The sequence below is a fragment of the Capra hircus genome, chromosome 24, assembly GCF_001704415.2.
Source record: "Capra hircus breed San Clemente chromosome 24, ASM170441v1, whole genome shotgun sequence".
In the NCBI taxonomy this organism is placed as follows: Eukaryota; Metazoa; Chordata; class Mammalia; order Artiodactyla; family Bovidae; genus Capra; species Capra hircus.
The window spans coordinates 49,826,433-49,846,753 of NC_030831.1; the positions used below are offsets into that span (position 1 = coordinate 49,826,433).

Consider the following 20,321-nt stretch of genomic DNA (forward strand, 5'->3'; position numbering starts at 1 on the left):
TACGCAACACACTCTCACCCACTTTCCAGGCCCAACAACCTGTACAAAGTGGAAGAAAGTACCTTATCCAAAGCCAAGGTTTCCTTGACAAAGTCCCCATGGCTCCATCCCCCTCCTCAGTCAAGCCCAGCCAAGGATGTGGCACTCAACACTTCCCAGAGGTTACAGCCTACATGCTGTCTGACAGGGTGGTGGGTCAGTGGGGGCAAGAACCCACGAATTACAGCTCAACTTCTGAATCAGGAATCTTTACACCCAACTTGAGTGTCTACAAACCTCTCAGCAGTCAAAAGGGGAGGGAAAAAAAAAAACCATGGTGATGGGAAAGGGGACTCAGCTGTCCACCAGTCAGGTGGCAATTCTTTACGACATACCTGCATGGGGTCCCATTCTGAGCTTTCCAAGTAAGTACATGAAAACAGCTCCCTTGAGGAGCTGACTCTCGGACACCCAGCACACCTAGAACAAAAGACAGCATTGTGCTGCAAAGTACAGAAGAGAACTCCAACAGTCTAAGATCCAAGAGGGCTGAGACCCGAGAGAAAGACCCCTGGAGAAACTTGTTAGATGTCAATGTCGATTGCCTTCAGGTTCATCTTTACCAAGAGCTCCAAGTTTTCAGCGACAGAAGAGAAGCTCAGAGTTAGGAATTAGCTGTGCAGTAGCTTCACGGGATGGCAATTTAGGAGAGTTTCCCCTTGTCTTTTCTTGAAGGATAAGCTGGGGGGAGGGGGAGCAGTTCAGAGTAGTTTATGCAAAAACCTTCCTTATTGTGGGGAAAAGAATCCTATGTTACAATAAACTTCCTTTTGTGTCAAAAATTCGACAATGTCTCCCTACAAGCAGAAGGACTGTTTAATGCAGCTAATTGACTTTGGGAAGATTTTGAGTTCTGAATATTCGCAGGCTTAGGGCTAGGTAATTTAATTAAAATAATCCTCAAATACTCCCAGGACCAGAATTTGCTTGCTGTTCAAATCGTTAAAAAAAAAGAAACATTCTAGGCTTTCCTTTAATAAAGCTTAAATGCTGCGATCTGGCTGTTTTTAGTAATGGTTGTGAAAAAGCCCCTTGTCAGTTGCAAAAATCCCAAATGGTGAAGTCTTTTAGTGTTATTTTTAGCGCCATTTATCAAGATCCACAGTTTTAAATGGTAAGTTACAGACACTACTGGAGCAGGTGTGCTCAGGGAGAGGGAAGCCCAGCTTCCGGGGAGTCAGTTACCACCTATCTGTGAGGACCCAGGTAGTCACATGTTATCACCTCATCTACTGGAGCACTCCTCCCTGCACCCTCACTGTGAGTGAGCATCACCCGTGGAAGGAGATGCTCCCACTTGAAGGAGGTGCTCCCGCTGGAAGGAACAAGTTTTCCTTCTCTGATCTGAGTGCCAAGATTGTACTCCACCCCATATTCATAAAAATGCTGACCTGGAGCATCCTAACATTCTTGCTGATACCATGGTCTCCTCCGGGGCCTGGAAGTACTACAAAGCTCCAAGACTGGGAGGCTTACTTGGCCAACCTGCTCAGCAACCACAGCCTGGTGCATTTTGCTGAGTCATGTTCAGGCTTCTTGACTTGTGGAAAAGGGACACAGGGAAAGGGCCAAAGATGAGAGGTGTCAGGCAGCGGGCAAGGCCTTCAGAACCCAGGAAAGCAAGTTCAGAGAGCTGACAAGCTCGAGTCTGAGATGGGCCTTTCCGCCCAGCTGCTCAAATGTTTCCTCTTTAATCCTCTTCTCTTCCAGCTTCATTTGTTTGCTGTGCCTGACTCTCAGGATCTAGTCCTATATGAACTCAAGACCTAAATGTTTTCTTGTTAAACCCTTGTTTTATACTTAATGAAGCTGAAATTTATAAATCAGGCTTACAACTTGGAGAAACCCTCTTTTAAATAAAAAGATTTATATGCATATTGGTTAGCAGGTATGGTACTGAATTCTTCTCCAGGTGGTGTATACCTACTGAACTACAAACAAATATTTTTGGACAGGATTCTTCACAACATAGTATTATTTACAGTTATCGCCCTGTTCTCATCCCACCTGTCGCAACCTCATTTATCAAGTCTAGTATGATGATATCAAGTGTTCCCACTTCAGAAATGTAGTTCCTGCTCACCTTTTCTGTAAAATAGCATCTCTACATCTGCTTTCTGCCTTTTATTTTTTTTTTTGGTGGGGGGAGGTAACAGCTTTACTGAGATATGATTCAAGTATCATATGGTTCACCCATTTAAACTGTATAAATTCAATGATTTTTAGTATGTTCACAGAATTGCGCAACCATCACCAAAATCAATTTGAGAACTTTGTCGTCACTACAAAAAGAAGCTCTGTCCATTCCCAGTCACTTCCCATCGGTCCCCCTGACGCCAGGCATTCACTAATCCACTCTCTGCCTCTCCCTATTCTGAATTTTCATGTGAAGGGAACCACGGTCTTCTGAATGGTCTTTCATTTAGTATAATGTTTTCAAAGTTTATCCATGTTGCTGCATGTGTCAGGTCTTCTCTCCTAATTTTTAAGGCCGAACAACATTCTGTTCTACAGATATAACACTTTTGTTTTTCATTTTTCAGTTGGAGGACATCTGGGTTGTTGCCACTTTGGGGGGCATTACAGGTAAATAGAAATATTCACATACAGTGTTTAGTGTGAACACGCTTAAATTTTTCTTGGTTACAATAGAAGCTTTGCATATTTGAAGGATACTTTGCATACTTGAAAGTATGCGTAGCTTTGCATACTTGAAGGATAGGCACTGAAAATCCCCATCATTTTGAGCTCATCAAAATCTACCTGTTGAGTCAAAAGGCGAGAGCAATCACTTCTCGGCCTTTTGGTTAAGATTAAGTGTAAAAGGTAAGACAGCATGCTACTCAAGAACAATTCTAATCTCTTCAGTCTCTAATAAGTTATTTTTGGTGCCATTTTTAATTAGCTAAGATGGATTAATTAAATTCCTTAATTCTGAGGTATTTTATCTGACAAATAAAACAGTACACCTTTTATGTCAAGTATTTATCAACTGCTAAAAGTAACTGACTGTAGACTGATTTGACTTTCCTAACTCCTAAAACATACCACAATGTTAAACTTTCAGTTTTGGAAAATTCAAGCATCTCTTAACATAGGACCTGATATGGGAATTTCAATACGACTAAAAATCACTGCAGATGGTGACTGCAGCCATGAAATTAAAAGACGCTTACTTCTTGGAAGAAAAGTTATGACCAACCTAGATAGCATATTCAAAAGCAGAGACATTACTTTGCCAACAAAGGTCCATCTAGTCAAGGCTATGGTTTTTCCAGTGGTCATGTATGGATGTGAGAGTTGGACTGTGAAGAAGGCTGAGTGCCAAAGAATTGATGCTTTTGAACTGTGATGTTGGAGAAGACTCTTGAGAGTCCCTTGGACTGCAAGGAGATCCAACCAGTCCATCCTAAAGGAGATCAGCCCTGGGATTTCTTTGGAAGGAATGATGCTAAGGCTGAAACTGCAGTACTTTGGCCACCTCATGTGAAGAGTTGACTCATTGGAAGAGACTCTGATGCTGGGAGGGGTTGGGAGCAGGAGGAGAAGGGGACGACAGAGGATGAGATGGCTGGATGGCATCACTGACTTGATGGACGTGAGTCTGAGTGAACTCCGGGAGTTGGTAATGGACAGGGAGGCCTGGCATGCTGCTATTCGTGGGGTCGCAAAGAGTCGGCCACGACTAAAGCGACTGAACTGACTGATTCAGGTAGCTCTTTTGTTTCTGTTTTGATCATCCAACCTCAAATATGAGTTCAAATGGGATGCTTTTAGAATGGTTTTTTCCCCCTTCAGTCACTCATATCCTTTTGTTTGATGATACTTCTATCCATTTTAGTGTACTTTCCTTATGCCATGAAAAACTTTACATTTGCATGTAGCATGTTCCTTTAAAAGATACATTGATTGAAAACTTATATCCATGCAAAAACCTGCAAACAGCTGTTTCCAGCAGCTTTATTCATAATTGCCCCAACTTGGAAGCAACTAAGATGCTCTTCAGCAGATGAATGGATAAACTGTAGCATATCCAGAAAATGGAATATTAATCAGTGCTAAAAAGAAATGAGATATCAAGCCATGAAAAGACAATGGAGGATAATTAAATGCGTATTACTCAACTCAAGAAGCCAATCTGAAAAGGCTTCTTACTGTACAATTCCAACTATATGGCATTCTAGAAAAGATATAGCTATGGAGACTGTCAAAAGATCAGCAGTTGATAGGGGTGGTGGAGGATGATTAGGTAAAGCATAGAGGACTTTTTATTAGGACAGTGACAATATTCCACATGACACCATAATGATGGATACATGTCATCGCACATTTGTTCAAACCTATAGAGTATACAACACCAAGAATGACACCAGGTATGAACCCTAAGGTAAACTACAGGTTTTACACACTTATGATGAGTCAATATAGGTTCATCAGTTGTAACAAATGGACCATTCTGGCGGCGGATGTGGATAATGAGGGAGGCTAAATTCTCCAAGCCAGGCTTCAGCAATACGTGAACCGTGAACTTCCAGATGTTCAAGCTGGTTTTAGAAAAGGCAGAGGAACCAGAGATCAAATTGCCAACAACCACTGGATCATCGAAAAAGCAAGAGAGTTCCAGAAAAACATCTATTTCTGATTTATTGACTATGCCAAAGCCTTTGACTGTGTGGATCACAATAAACTGTGGAAAATTCTGAAAGAGATGGCAATACCAGACCACCTGACCTGCCTCTTGAGAAACCTATATGCAGGTCAGGAAGCAATAGTTAGAACTGGACATGGAACAACAGACTGGTTCCAAATGGGAAAAGGAGTATGTCAAGGCTGTATATTATAACCCTGCTTATTTAACTTATATGCAGAGTACATTATGAGAAACGCTGGGCTGGAAGAAGCACAAGCTGGAATCAAGATTGCTGGGAGAAATATCAATCACCTCAGATATGCAGATGACACCACCCTTATGGTAGAAAGTGAAGAAGAACTAAAAAGCCTCTTGATGAAAGTGAAAGAGGAGAGTGAAAAAGTTGGCTTAAAGCTCAACATTCAGAAAATGAAGATCATGGCACCTGGTCCCATAACTTCATGGGAAATAGATGGGGAAACAGCAGAAACAGTGTCAGATTTTATTTTTGAGGGCTCCAAAATCACTGCAGGTGGTGATTGCAGCCATGAAATTAAAAGACGTTTACTCCTTGGAAGAAAAGTTATGACCAACCTAGATAGCATATTAAAAGGCAGGAACATTACTTTGCCAACAAAGGTCCATCTAGTCAAGGCTATGGTTTTTCCTGTGGTCATGTATGGATGTGAGAATTGGACTGTGAAGAAAGCTGAGTGCTGAAGAATTGATGCTTTTGAACTGTGGTGTTGGAGAAGACTCTTGAGAGTCCCTTGGACTGCAAGGAGATCCAACCAGTCCATTCTGAAGGAGATCAACCCTGGGATTTCTTTGGAAGGAATAATGCTAAAGCTGAAACTTCAATACTTTGGCCACCTCTTGTGAAGAGTTGATTCATTGGAAAAGACTCTGATGCTGGGAGGGATTGGGGGCAGGAGGAGAAGGGGACGACAGAGGATGAGATGGCTGGATGGCATCACTGACTCGATGCACATGAGTTTGAGTGAAGTCTGGGAGTTGGTGATGGACAGGGAGGCCTGGCGTGCTGTAATTCATGGGGTCACAAAGAGTCAGACACAACTGTATGACTGAACTGAACTGAATACATGTATGGGGGCAGAGGCTAAATGGTAAATCTCTGTACCTTCCTTTCAATCTTGTTCTTAAAAAGTCTTAAAAATAAAAGATGTTAATGTTTTAATTTCTTAGGTTTTTCATTCCGTGTACAGTTTAAAACTTATTTCTTTGAGGCCATGTGTTTGAGAAAAGCCTCACATTCATCATGAAGGGTCAAATCTGATGATCATCTTGGTCAAGCATGAGAAGCATGAGGCGTGAGGTCATTCTCAGTTCATATCAACAGACACACACACAAACACACACACACAGACACACACACACGCGTGCGCAGGAAGATCTATAGGTCTGACTATGGCCTGGGGAGCTGGCCCTTCCACTGAAGGCTAAAAGGAGCACTGGCCTTGGGGTCTAGTACCCTGGGGCCCCAGCACAAATTCAGGACAGGGCCCAGCCAGTCTCCTCTCCTCCTTGACACTATTTCATCTTCTGTAAAATAAACAGGTTAGACAGAAAAATATCTTAAGTATGCATGCAGCTGTCGAAATCTGATTCTCTCTCTATCCCACCTGTGACAAGTGCAAGGGGACCTGGGGGAGAGACTATAGCCACCAACCAAGCAGAGGTGCCAGATCCATCGCGCCTCCAACGCCACACTCCTGCTCACCAAGGGCACCTGCTGCAGGCTCCCTGGAAATGCTGCAGCGCCATCGCCGCCACCTTAGCATCTGTCCCTCCAGAGGTTCAGGCACCTCATCTGGCTGCTCACCCAACTGTGCATCAGCACAGCACACACACCAGGTTCAGGTTCAAGCTTTCTTTTCCCTGAGTACATGTGACTTATTCCTATCTGGGGATTCCCTGGGCACATCTCCATTATGAGAGACATTAAAGTCCACGTGTGATTCGTCCAACATGTCAGTACCCACCATGTGCTAAGATAACAGGAATTGAGAGGAAAAAGCCTGGAAGAGTTCAACTTCCTGACACCATGTCTATCAATCTTCCTGCAGCATCAGCACCCAGCTTATCTCTCCTTTTTCTCCAACAACTGGAGAATCCTACTTTCTTGGAGATAAACGTCAGCATCTTGGCTCTGGATCCCACCCCTATGTCTTCCAATATTCATTGGAAGGACTGATGCTGATACTAGCTGAAGCTCCAATACTTGGGCCACCTGATGCTAAGAGCCAACTCACTGGAAAAGACCCTGATGCCAGGAGAGATTGAGGGCAGCAAGAGAAGGAGGTGAAAGAGGACAAGATGGTTGGATGGCTTCATCGACTCAATGGACGTGAGTTTGAGTAAACTCTGGGAGACATGAAGGGCAGGGGAGCCTGGCATGCGAGTTGGACATGATTAAGTGAGTGAACAACCACCCCCACCACCTTTTTAGAGCTAATTTCAGTGTCTTGGCCCTGGATCCCACCAAAGCTGGTAGTGTCTGGGATTCCACTACCAGTTATCCCCTTTCTCTGTCTCCCCAACTCCTCCCAACTGTCAACCTCTCTCCCCCAGCTAGTTCCTTCCCATCAGCATTTTAACATTCTGAAACCATTAACATGAAAAGAAACACGTGTAACACGTCTTCCTCCCCTGTAGCATAGGGGGTGGACTTGGGAGGTAAAAAAAGAAACACAGGCAAGACTGAGGCCCCTTCAGAGGCCGCAGCAGTAACTCAAATGGAAGGTGAGACCTAAACTCAGCCGTGGTGGTAGAAATGGAAGGCATTAGACTCGAGGTGTATTTGAAAGTTGTGACAAACAGGACATTTTCTCTTTCAGATAACACATGTATTTTAATAGTTTTTTTGAGTCATAGCTGAGAAATAGAGTAGCACTTTAAATGAAGTGATATGCCAAGGAGACAGATATTTTTATGCAGGAGAATTTTGGTCAGCCATCTAGTTAATATTAAATAGTTACTCATCTACTCTGAGAATTTAAAGGGCTGCGGACATCTCCAGGGCAGACACTTTGGTACCCAGAGCATTCTTTAGGTTCACCCAGAAGTTGCCCACATACGCAGAGATGGGGTACATCAAATGTGCAGAGACATGATAAGAACAGGGGAAAAGCAAAGACAGTATTTGCTTGAGACCCACTGCGGGCTCTGTACTCTAGAGTACATATATGGGCATCCACCAAGGATGAATTATCTGCTGCTCTATGGTCATCCACAGAGAAGAGTCAGGCGTCCAACAGGGCAGCTCACACAGCCTCCCAGCAGACACCAGCACGCAGCAGCCATGAAAACTTCCCATCGGATGGAGCAAATTCATTAGTGCAGGCCCAGCCCCGCTGCAGGCATTCTGCTACAAACCCAGGTTCTCCAGATTCAGCCATACAGACACACCAAAGGGGGCAAAACAGCAGGGGCCCTACAGCAGCAGCAGGAATTCCAGCACCGGTTCTGCCTCTCACGAGCCTGGGGACGTTGGTCAAGCCCCTCAGAGCCTCAGGTCTCAACAGCCCACCTTTCCACGCTCCTTGAGTTTCAGTGGGGAGCCATGAAGTAAGGGAGACCAAAGACACCTGAGAACTAAGGGCAGTATAAACGTGAGGGGTACAAAGGATGTGAAGGATCATGTTGAGCATTTGGGGGCAGAGCAATGGAAGGCAGGATGGGGGGCAATTCTTGGCTGCACAGGACTGCCAGGCCCATTGCAGGCTGCTCCCGGTTCCTAAGGCACATCCGGTTAAGGCAGTAACACCATCAGTGCACTGCCCAATCAGTGGGCTCCACACTTCCACCCCATTTGTGCCTAACAAGACTCGTACCTACATTTCCAACTGCTCCTAAGAAGGCATAAACCCCATCACTTTTAAGGGGTGATCATCACCTCCTTTAGGTTCTTCTTCCTCCACCAGATCTCCAAATGCCCAGTTTCCTTGGGGTTAGATTTTGGGAACTTGTCTCAACAGTCTCTCCCCAGGATGACATCATCCATTCCCAAGGCTTTAAGCCCCACCTATAGGCCAAGACCTTTCTCAATTCTGTCACAGACTCAACCACTAGATAGCTTTATTTGGATATCAGGGGTGGGGGATCATGAATGAGACAACTCCCAAATAAAAAGCACCTCCTCTACCCTTCCCCTATCTTTCTGGTCTCAGCAAGTATAACGTCTATCTACCCAGTTTCCCAAGCCAGAAACCCAGGAAACATCTTTTCCAAGGAGGCAGGAGACCAGAGTGGCCAAGAGCATGGAGTTGGGAATTAGGGGGCCCAGGGTCCCATCAACCCTGCTAACTGCCAGCTACGTGCCTTAGGCAAGATGCGTGACTTCCGTGGTTACCCTGACAAACCTATACAGTTGAGTTAGTGCCGCAATAACAATAAAGTACTGCTCATACCTCATTTATGATCTTAAAGAACATTCTAAGTTGTCATGCCCATCAACAAAGTAGGGAAAGAGTTTTGAGACACACTAATGTACTTTCCTCTTTTACATTTCCTTTACATAGCATTCTCCTGCCTCAAATCAAGGCATTCATTTGTATCCAAATGATTAGGATTGTTACAACAGGAAGGCAAAGACAAAGGGTTTCCTGGTGGCTCAGATGGTAAAGAATCCACCTGCAATGCGGGAGACTTGGGTTCAATCCCTGTTGGATGGATCCCCTGGAGAAGGGAATGACAACCCACTCCAGTATGCTTGCCTGAAGAATTCCATGGACAGAGGACCCTGGCAGGCTACAGTCATGGGGTCACAAAGAGTTGGACAAGGCTGCTCCACTAACATGTACTAAATACAAAGGGAAAGTGCCAAAGTTCACCTTCTGACTGTCTGAACATGATTTTTGAGTACCTAGCATGGTAATTGTCTTGGAATTCTGCCTGCTATTGTGAGAAATTAAAAGTTTGTTAAATTTCTACTCTTGAAATCAAGAGCCAGGCTTAGGGGAAAGTGAACATTGGTTTCACTGTTAAGTCATAGACAAAAAGAACTCGGGTTGTGAAGTGAGGGGAACCGGGAGAGGCTTCTGGTAACCTCTATGCTTAAATGGACAGTGCCACTTAGCAATGTGATCTGGACAGGGTCTACAACCACGGCAGGTCCACAACAGACCTCACAATGGTTGGTACCAAAGTGTGATCATCATCCAGAACCACGGTGTGGATGGGAAGCACTGGACGATTTTGGCTGAGTCACTATCAATCATCACAGCAAGAAACTATTAGTAAACTTCCATTAATGCAGCACCTAAGTATTTATGTCCCAGGATAGTAGGAGACAGCCACCACCTTCTTCTCCAGTCAGCCTAGATCTGCACTCTTAGCTTAATTACAGATGCCACATTTCATGAGGTATACTGAAAGACTGGAATGTATCAAAGGAAATCAAACAGGATTCTGAACATGAGGAATGCTAACCAGACCAGAAAGAGTCTTGCTTAGTGAAGAAAAGACTAAAGGTACATTCCCATACCAATCTGCTCTGCTGGCTACCCCAGAAGAGAGGCAGGAACTGTCCAGGGTGGGAGTAAGTGACAGTAAGATATCTGCTCACCCCTAAGTTTCAAACAGTGGAATGAGGGGGTCTAGAACTTTCCAGAAAGACTAAGTACCACAATACTGATGATGCTGAAAAGGAACTCCTGTCCTAGATAATATGACCTCAAAAGCTTTCCAACTCCAAGTGCATAACTCTTAAAAATTCTGTGCGTTTCATGAACATATACTCTGCAAAATAACAGGATCTACAAACACAAGCAAGTAAAGTGAACAGCATTGTAGAAATGACAACCTCATACAACTGGGAAGAAAAATCTCTGCCTTGGGTTGCTGAGCTAGAGTTCCTACACACCAGGCAATTATGATGGATCAATATGTGCAAAGACAAATGGAATAAAACTCTAGGAGCCCAACGACCCAGTGGGGAAGCAGAACCAACTGGAGTGAGTGTTTATTGATCCCCGATATCTTAACTGAAGGCTGGTACTACACGTTTAAGCTAAATGCAGCTAGACACCACATAGTCCCCACACCAGCATTTATTAAGATGTCCCCAGTAACCTCTCCGTAAGCACAGGGTTGGGGTAAAGTCCTGTTAGCCTCTAAGGATAACTAATTAGCAAGTGCTGGATACTAGGCTGTCCCCCTGGCTCTTCATCGCTCTGCTACTAGGTCCAAGGCGTTTTCTAAAAAGACACCCCATACTTCTAAATACTCTGGTACTTGCTCTTCAGAAGAAGGTTAACTCCCTTTTCAACCAAAAGGGATATCTCTTTAAAGCAGGTCATTACTCATGAGGCATTTTGTTCTCTAGTTCTGGGAATACAGAGGACTGAATTAATTTCCAACATGTTTTGGCTGTAGGTGCCCCTCCTCTGGCTTCCAAAATCATTGATCTATGATGGGGGCAGGAGCCAGGCAGACTCAAAAAGCATTTGCTTTTAAATCTGTCCACTGATTCTAAAGGACACTAACGCAGGGCTTTCTCTTGGACATGCTGCGTACCCTGTGCACTTTCTACAATGCTCCCCGGGCACAAAAGCGTCCCCTCACGCCCTGAAACTCTGCTGGTGACAAAGACCAGGTGGGGCACCTACGTTACACAGGTGGTTTCAACGAAGTTCTTAACCCAGCTTCACTAAGATAGCATCTGGGAGTGTTTATAGCAACCTGAGCACCACGTGATTAATCCGACCTCTGGGGGTGAGGCCTGGGCACGGGTAGTTTAGAACCTTCCAGGTAATTCTCCTGTGCAGGCAGGGTTGAGAGTCACTGCAGAAAGCTAGGCATCTGCTAAATTTGGAGGATCCAAAGACTTCTCTCCCCAGTTCTACCAGGCTTTCAAATTCCATAACTTCTTCCCTTGATCAAAGTCTACTCTCAGATTCTTAATTCCTATTGAGATGCTGAAAGCAACCAGGCAGAGCTTAAAGACTGAGGAGACTCTTAACACCAGTGACATGGATTCTTTTTGTGGGCACCAGTTCTGGATCCCCCAGATCAGAGAGACTCATCTATTTTAAAAGTTCCCCAAACGGGTGTCCAAAGAAGAGAGTTTCTGAATCAGTTGTAGAGTTTAAAAAGATACTTCGGTTTCACCCATGAACTTTTGATTCAGTAAAGCAGGTGTGTGTGTCTTGGGGCGGGGGGTGGGTAGATTTCCTCTGTGCCTCTGAAATGAAGCCCCTGAGGGAGCCTCTGCACATTCCTTCCATGGGCAAGGACCGTGCTAGGATTTAATTCTGACAACTCATCTCCTTTATAAAGGACCTCCCCAAGGCTTTCTTCTTTTTCAAGACAAAACACTGTCCGTTGTTACCCTGGAACCTGTGTTCTAACGTAATCAGAGAGCTACTACGAGAGCAACGCTCTTTTTTAAAATTTAAACTTACTTATTTTTAATTGGAAGATCATTGCTTTACAACATTGCGTTGGTTTCTGCCACACATCAGCATGAATCAGTCACAGGCATAGGTATGTCCTCTCCCTCTTGACCCTCCCTCCCACCTCCCTCCCCATTTCACCCCTCTAGATGGTCACAGGGGCATCCCTGTGGCTCAGATGGTAAAGAATCCACCTGCAGTGCAGGGCACCTGGGTTCGATCCCTGGGCTGGGAAGATCCCCTGGGGGAGGGCAAGGCAACCCACTCCAGTATTCTTGCCTGGAGAATCCCCATGGACAGAGCCTGGTGGGTTACAGCCCATCGGGTCACAAAGAGGCAGACCACACAGGTTGTCACAGAGCACCAGATTTGAGCTCCCTGCATCATACAGCAAATTTCCACTGGCTATCTATTTTACAAATGGTCATAAATGTGTTTTCAAGAGAGCAACGCTCTTTAACCCAGTCTACTAATGTGACATTGGTAGGAATAGAGACATGCTTTATGCCCCATGACAGGGAAGGCCTGCACTGAGCCAGCCGCCTTCTCTCACCTTCTCCCCACTGTAGCACTCCAAGAAGAGCCACAGCAGGGGGCCAGGGGCCAGATGTCCTCTGTGGACCATGAACTAGTCCACAAAGACCACTGCCTCTATGTATGGCTTTAAACACTGCCCTGGCCACTAAACCAGTTTTCTCTTTTTCCCTATCTATAAGGAAACCTGTGAGCCAGCTCCCCCAGAAATATGAATTTATAAATTAATTTCTAAGCTACTGTATTAATACACTGTGCACATTATAAGAGACGCACCAACAGGATTTTAAATCTTAAAAGACTGTGAAAAAAAGAAGGTTCTAAAATTTTGTTCCCGCACTCCAGTGAATCTTCCAAAACTCAATGTGCCCAGCTGTCTGAAGACTGATGCTCTAACAACCGATGCACCACCACAGGGACTAGGACAGACTGGGTCTCACTTCCACGCTCTTGTGAACAGCTGCTTTCCAGACTTCAGCACACGCTTAGTTAGTGATGGTGGGCAGGCTGTCTCTCAAGCAAATGCCCATAAAACAACCAAATAATTGCTCCATTCCTGCGGTGTCCCATTATTACTTTCCTTTTGCTTAAGCTTACAGACGGGGCTTCCCAGGTGGCTCAGCGGTAAAGAACCCACTTGCAATGCAGAAGACCCAGGTTTGATCCTTGGCTTGGGAAGATACCCTGCAGGAGGAAATAGCAACCCAGGGCTGGAAGAAGCACAAGCTGGAATCAAGATTGCCGCGAGAAATATCAGTCACCTCAGATATGCAGATGACATCACCCTTATGGTAGAAAGTGAAGAGGAACTAAAAAGCCTCTTGTGAAGTGAAAGAAGAGAGGGAAAAAATTGGCTTAAAGCTCAACATTCAGAAAACAAAGATCATGACATCTGGTCCCATCACTTCATGGGAAATAGATGGGGAAACAGTGTCAGACTTCATTTTTGGGGGGCTCCAAAAATCACTGCAGATGGTGATTGCAGCCATGAAATTAAAAGACGCTTACTCCTTGAAAGGAAAGTTATGACCAACCTAGATAGCATATTAAAAGGCAGGGACATTACTTTGCCAACAAAGGTCTGTCTAGTCAAGGCTATGGTTTTTCCAGTGGTCATGTATGGATGTGAGAGTTGGACTGTGAAGAAAGCTGAATGCCGAAGAATTGATGCTTTTGAACTGTGGTGTTGGAGAAGACTCTTGAGAGTCCCTTGAGGAGAGCCCCCTCCAAGGAGATCCAACCAGTCCATTCTAAAGGAGATCAGTCCTGGGTGTTCCTTGGAAGGACTGATGCTAAAGCTGAAACTCCAGTACTTTGGCCACCTGATGCGAAGAGTTGACTCATTACCCTGATGCTGGGAGGGGTTGGGGGCAGGAGGAGAAGGGGATGACAGAGGATGAGATGGCTGGATGGCGTCACTGACTCGATGGACGTGAGTTTGAGTGAACTCCGGGAGATGGTGATGGACAGGGAAGCCTGGCATGCTGCGATTCATAGGGTCGCAAACAGTTGGACACGACTAAGCGACTGAACTGACTGACTGATAGTATTCTTGCCTGGAGACTCCCATGGACAGAGGAGCCTGGCGGAGTATAGCCCACGGGGTTGTAAAGAGTTGGACACAACTCAAGGGACTTAGCACACATATACACAAGCTTACAGATGCCATCACCGAAGGGCAGTGGTGTCCACATTCTAACACTATTCTAGGGGTGGCTGAGTCAGTAACAGTTTAACTTCACTCTAAGTTCAAAACTCAAAGCTGTTGGCTTCCTGCATATGACAAAAGACAGCTTTAGACATTGCGCAATTGATGCTGTATTTCCTCTAGACAGATTGGCAACCACCTATTAAACTTCCATAATTCTAATTTCACACATAAGCCTATAAAAAAGGCCAAAAGAACATTATTAATCGCACAACATGGCCAGCCTTCTGCTATTCCCTTGGCCCTGAAGGACCACCTGTCTTCTGGCTGACATATAAAGGAAATCCTGCTCAGCACTGATGTCTCCTCCCAGCACTTCCTTCCTTTGGATGCCATGAAATGATAATGACATTACTTACTGTTGACTCATCAGTATTATCACCAGGCTATCACTACCACCATCACTAGATCAAACACTTATTGAGCACTCACTCTGTTCCAGAAATCATTCTAAGTACTCTTCACTTATCAATTCATTTAATTCTGGCAACCTGATGATTTTGCCACAATATGTATCCCTGTTTTAAAGACGCGGGCACTGGTGCAAAGTGAGATTAAGTGGCTTGCCAAGGTCCCACAGTTCCTGCGTTCTGAGAACCCAGACGGTCCTGTCCCTGGAAGCTGAGCCGCCTCGCCTCTTGGCATCTTCCTTTCCTACTAAACATGTACACATTAGCAGGTGACATCCATAGACACTCTGTCTTTTGGGATATAAACATAAAACTATGCAGCTAAAAGAGAAAGAGTGGCTAACATGGCGTGAAAGACATTATCACGATGTAAATAGAAATGCCATTTCACCCTGCTAGGCTTCACATTTTATTAGCTTCTTCAACTGAAAATTATTTCAGACACCCTGTAAAACGAAATCTTATTCACATGTCAGCACCACTGTGAGTTCCGAAAGCAGCTGGTGTGTGGGGACGAGCGTGACTCTGACAGCGGGACCAGGCTGTGTCATAAGCAGGACCCAGGGGGTGGGCGCAGGGGCATCCGCTGGGCCCCACCCGGCGCTCAGTCATGGCCCAGGCTCACTTGTGAGGAGCACCGGCTACTTCTTACAATAAGAAGTAAGGACACACGCGTCCTCCTGCCGCAGCTGAGCAAATGGAGGAGGCGCCTCAGATGAAAGAGCACAACCAGGTGAAACACGGGCAGGAAGCGGTGAGGCTGGGGGTGCTCACTAGGGTCTCCTTTGCTCACCTCCTCACTCATGAGCCCCCTTCACCCAGAAAAATCACATCTGACCAATCCAGTGGGCACAGCTTTTAATCCGATTTAAAATACAGGTAAGGACTTGACTTAATTTTTAGGTTTAATAGCTCAAATGATCAGTTCTTAGTAAAAGGACTGCTCCCAGGAAGTTACAGGAATCCAGCCAGATTAATACCTCCTCATCAATAGATAAGGACAGAAACAAAAGATTTGTTAAATTTGCACGTGTGCCAAGCCAGGGAGACCTAATATATCAAATGCGAAAATCAGGAGTCAAAGAGATACCCTGGAATAACGAAGCGCGGCATAAAAGGTCAAATTTAATACAGGTAACTGTGAATCCTGCTCAGCACATAAAAAAATCAATTGTGCAAGTACAGAATGAGGGCGACATATCTTAAAGGAAGTTTCTGTTTATGGTGACAGAAAGTAGATTAGTGACTACTGATCGCCAGCAGTGCAGCGGTAGAAAAAGTTTTCCCTTTCCAAGGAGACTTTTGGAAGTTAAGGAAATGTTCATTATCTGGGTCATGGTGATGGTTTCGTGGATGTACGCATATATCAAAATCGGTATAAGTGTACATGTAATTCAATGTGTGACTTTACTTTCAATAGGCGTAGCTTATTGCCAGACAATTAAATCATTACAGTGGTAATAAAATAATTCTTGTGCATCTGTGGACGGGGGTGGGGGGGAGAAATGGGAATTTAACAGCTTGCAAACTTAGTAAAAATCTGCGACATGAAATGCCTGCCAACTTGGTGCTATTGTAGGCTCTGTAACAGGAATTCCATGCGAGGAAGACTGCTCACCTAGCAGATCATGTTCAGAGACCACAGATATTAGACAGAAAGACCGAAGGTGTCCAGGGTGACCCACAGCAGGAGAGGGGCTAAAGGCCATGCTAAGAAGGAAGGGCTGTGGGAGCCAGGATGCTTAGCCAGAGTGGGGGAGGGGCTGCCAAGGGTAGGAAAATGCTGGCTATCCTGTACAGCCACACAGGGCAGAGGTCAGACCCCTCTGTCCGACTCTTTGCAACCTCATGGACTGTATGTAGCCCACCAGGCTCCTCTGTCCATGGGATTCTCCAGGCAAGAATACTGGAGTGGGTTGCTATTCCCTTCTCCAGGGTATTTTCCAAACTCAGGGATTGAACCCAGGTCTCCCACACTTCAAGCAGATTCTACCATCTGAGCCACCAGGGAAGCCCTCAGACCCCCTGGGCGAAGGCAATCAGAGAGCAGCAGAGTGCGATGTGATGGCACGATTCCGACAGTGGGAACCATTAGAAATGGAACACATTTCTTGAGACAGAGCCACCTGGACTGGGAGTGGTCAAGCAGCACCCAAGGGACTAGTTGCCGGGATGTGGTCTCCCACATCCCTGTGTCTTAGCCAATTCCTACCTGATGCTGGGAAAGATTGAAGGCAGAAGAGGGCGTCAGAAGATGAGATGGCTAGATGGCATCAGCGATGCAATGGACACGAACTTGGGCAAACTCCGGCAGATGGTGAGGGACAGGGAGGCCTGGGATGCTGCAGTCCATGAGGTCACAAAGAGTTGGACACAACCGGGCAACTGAACAACAGTCAGACGACTGCAGAGCCTCTCCTTCCACCGTGCCATATTCCCCAGGTAAGGTAAAAAGTGACTACTAGTAACTTACCTTTCAGCTCTAGGATTTTTGATTTGAGACTTAACCATTAGTAACGTTCATGACCCCTGCAGTGTCACGGAAGTTAGACAAAGGAAATGGTCCTGTCCTATTCTTTTAAAAAAAACTTTTTTGGATGTGGGCCATTTTTAGTCTTTATTAAATCTGTTACCATACTGCTTCTGTTTACGTTTTGGTTTTTTGACAGGAGGCATGTGGGCCCTTATGCCCCGACTAGGGATTGAACCCGCACGCCCTGCAGTGGGAAGGCGAGGTCCCGACCGCTGGACCGCCAGGGAAATTCCCAGTTCCAGTCTTCCTGAAATTCCCAATTTTAAAAGGAGATGACAGTATACATTTACTATCCATTGCTTTTAACATATGGATGTTATAATTAGCCATATGCACTGCACACTGAACTTTCCGCTATATTTAAGTCTAAAATACATAACTAGAATTTTAAACGGGATAGGCAGAAATATAGGAAACTATACAATCTAAGAGATTATAAAGGATCGAAAAAATGCTATGGACCTTAGTGCCGGGGACCATGGGGAGGGACAGGAATGTGCCCAGGCGTAGTGGGGCGGGAGGGCAAGGAGAGGAGGTGAGGGGAGTAGGGAAGAGTAGGTACAGGAGAAGAGCCCAGGGAAGACAGCACTCCGGGAAGAATCTCAATAGAGGGAACGACTCAGGCAGCCAAGTTCTAGAAATCAGCAATAGCACCAGACAGGAGCATGGAAGTCACTCCTGTGTTCAGTCATCTCGAACATCTCCTATACCTTGTCCTAAAGCAACCTAATCCTGACGAGTCCTGACTTGAAATAATAATGAATGGGAAGGAAAGCAAAACTGCACCCAAAAGTCAGGGCTGAATGAAATCATGGTTTCAAGACTTTACTGTAAAAACCCAGCAAGTCATTGTTCCCTAACTGCTGACCTCCCCAGCAATACCGTCGCTCGCTGTATTCACCAGCAGCTGAGGAAGTTGTCTGTCGGCTTTAACATCAGCACCCTCGTATTTTTAACGTTTTATTTTTTACTGGGGCATAGCTGATTAACAATGCTGTGAAGGTTGCCGGTGGACAGCAAAGGGGCTCAGCCATACGTATACGTGTATCCATTCTCCCCCAAACTCCTCTCTCATCCAGACTGCTACACCCCCAATTTTTATAGTGTTCAACGACTTTAAAGGTTCCTCATGACCTCTCGCAGGTCCAAGTCTCTGCGGCGTGGCCACTGTTCTCCTTAAAGAGTGAAGACACTGAGAACTTCAGGCCCAAAGGGTCTGTGTGTGGACACACAGCAGGTGGGAGACACATCACCAGGGACAGACCCCGGACACTCCTGTACAGCAAACACCTTACAGAGAAATGAAACCTGGCTCTCATCACTGAAAACACGAAGCTTGATCAGGAAGTACTCGACATTCCAAACTTCTCCAAACTATACAGCCCAGAATAATAAACCCCCTTATATCAAAGAGGAAGGAAGAAACTGACATCATCCTACTTCAAACTGGATCTCAAAGTAAAGTGTGAATTTAGGTCACCTGTGTGCAGTTCCTTTTAAAAATTATTCCCCCAAAGATCCAAATTCCACAAAGTCTGCAGCCCAAAAGAGATCCGGAAGTGTCCTGAGTCCATTCTCGGGTGTCCCAGAGCATTCCACCTTAATGATCAGGAAGACTAAGCCATCAGTTCTATTGGGTTTTTTTTTTTTTTTTTTGGACCTTAGAAGATGGAAAATGCACAGTGTCCTCTCCCTTCTGCAGCACATTTCCACAGTCAGGACTTTTCTGGGAGCGCTCCCATGGTGGCGTGAGGGGTTGCCCATTGGCTACCCCAGGTGTACCGGGTGGCATGTCCCCTTCCAGGACCCCAGGAGCATCCCATTCCGTCTTCCACTATTAGTCATAGCCTGCAGCATAGCAGAACCAGATGGACCCATGTGAGCTCTATGAGCAAATGAATTTGCTTCCCACTGTCCCTAGTTTCTTTCAGAAAAGAACACAAAACCTCAAGAAAAGGATCAGACCTGGGCAGCAGAGTAAGAGGGCCCGGCCCCACTAGCAGAGCTAGAAAATACACCGAGACTCTCATCTCGCTCGAAACCGCGAGGGAAAAGGTCTGTCCCTCAGCCCTCGTGGCCCCGAGGACCACAGCCTGCTCTGCTCTGGGAAGACTACCCGGGGCCAGTCGCAGGCCCCGCTGATGGAGGGAGTACCGCTTCTCCACTGGTACAAAGGGCTTCGGGGCACACAGACTGGGTCTGAATTCCAGCTTCACCATCTACTGCCGTTCATTACACAGAAGTCATTTAAATAAGCAAGGCATTTCTGCAAGAATCTAAGCTCCTCACAAGCAGGAGTTCTCAACCTTGGAAATGGTATCAGAACAGGGAGAGAAGGAAGAGATTTTGAAATAGGGCTCATAAGAGAAACATCGCTCTTTGAATATTCCTGGTATCATATTATCTCTTTATCTAACAAGCTCTAGAATGTCTCCATTGCTTGAAGCCAGCATTTCCCAAAGAGTCCTTGAGATAATCTTTGAAAACAGTTTTGTGTCTAAATATGATTTGCAAACCCAGCAAAAAGCATCTCCATCTTGGAGACTCAGAAAGCACATCAACATAGCTGCTCTGAAAGCCCCTGCCTTGAAGGCAGATGTTTCACTTTTAATCCAGGGTTTCCTAAACTCAACTGACCATCTCTGTACCCTCTGTTAGCAGAACACACTTTTCTGCCAAAGTTCACCCCAGCTTTCAGGTTCCTCCCCAGTCCGGTCACCCTGCCTCTAACTGTCTAGTCCACACCAACCCCAGACCAACTTATCACATAGGCTAAGCTTTCCTGGGCACTGTCCCCTGACCATGCCTTTTGTGAATAATAGCTTTTTTGAGATATAATTCACAGAACACACATTCACCCATTTAAAGTACACAATTCAATGGGTTTCAGCGCATTTGCAGAGCTGTGCATCCATCCACGCAATCAATTACAGAATATTTTCATCACCAGCCCCCACCACCACTAAAAACAAAACCAAAAAAAATACTGATCAGCAATCACTTCCCATTCCCCCTCAAACCTCCAGGTCTGGGCAAACACTAATCCACCTCT

The 20,321-nt window shown here is 45.5% G+C and overlaps 1 protein-coding gene across 3 annotated transcripts in view; it reads right to left on the reverse strand.

The window, feature by feature from the left end:
* The window catches only part of MYO5B (myosin VB), a 340,666-nt gene that overhangs the window by 152,316 nt on the left and 168,029 nt on the right, over positions 1-20,321 (reverse strand). The window contains exon 2 of one of the 3 annotated variants that reach the window (XM_018039564.1): positions 375-459. The exons of the other annotated variants lie outside the window; for them this stretch is intronic. Coding sequence (XP_017895053.1) covers positions 375-459 — 85 coding nt within the window. The remainder of the gene's footprint in view (positions 1-374; positions 460-20,321) is intronic. 3 annotated transcript variants of the gene reach the window in all.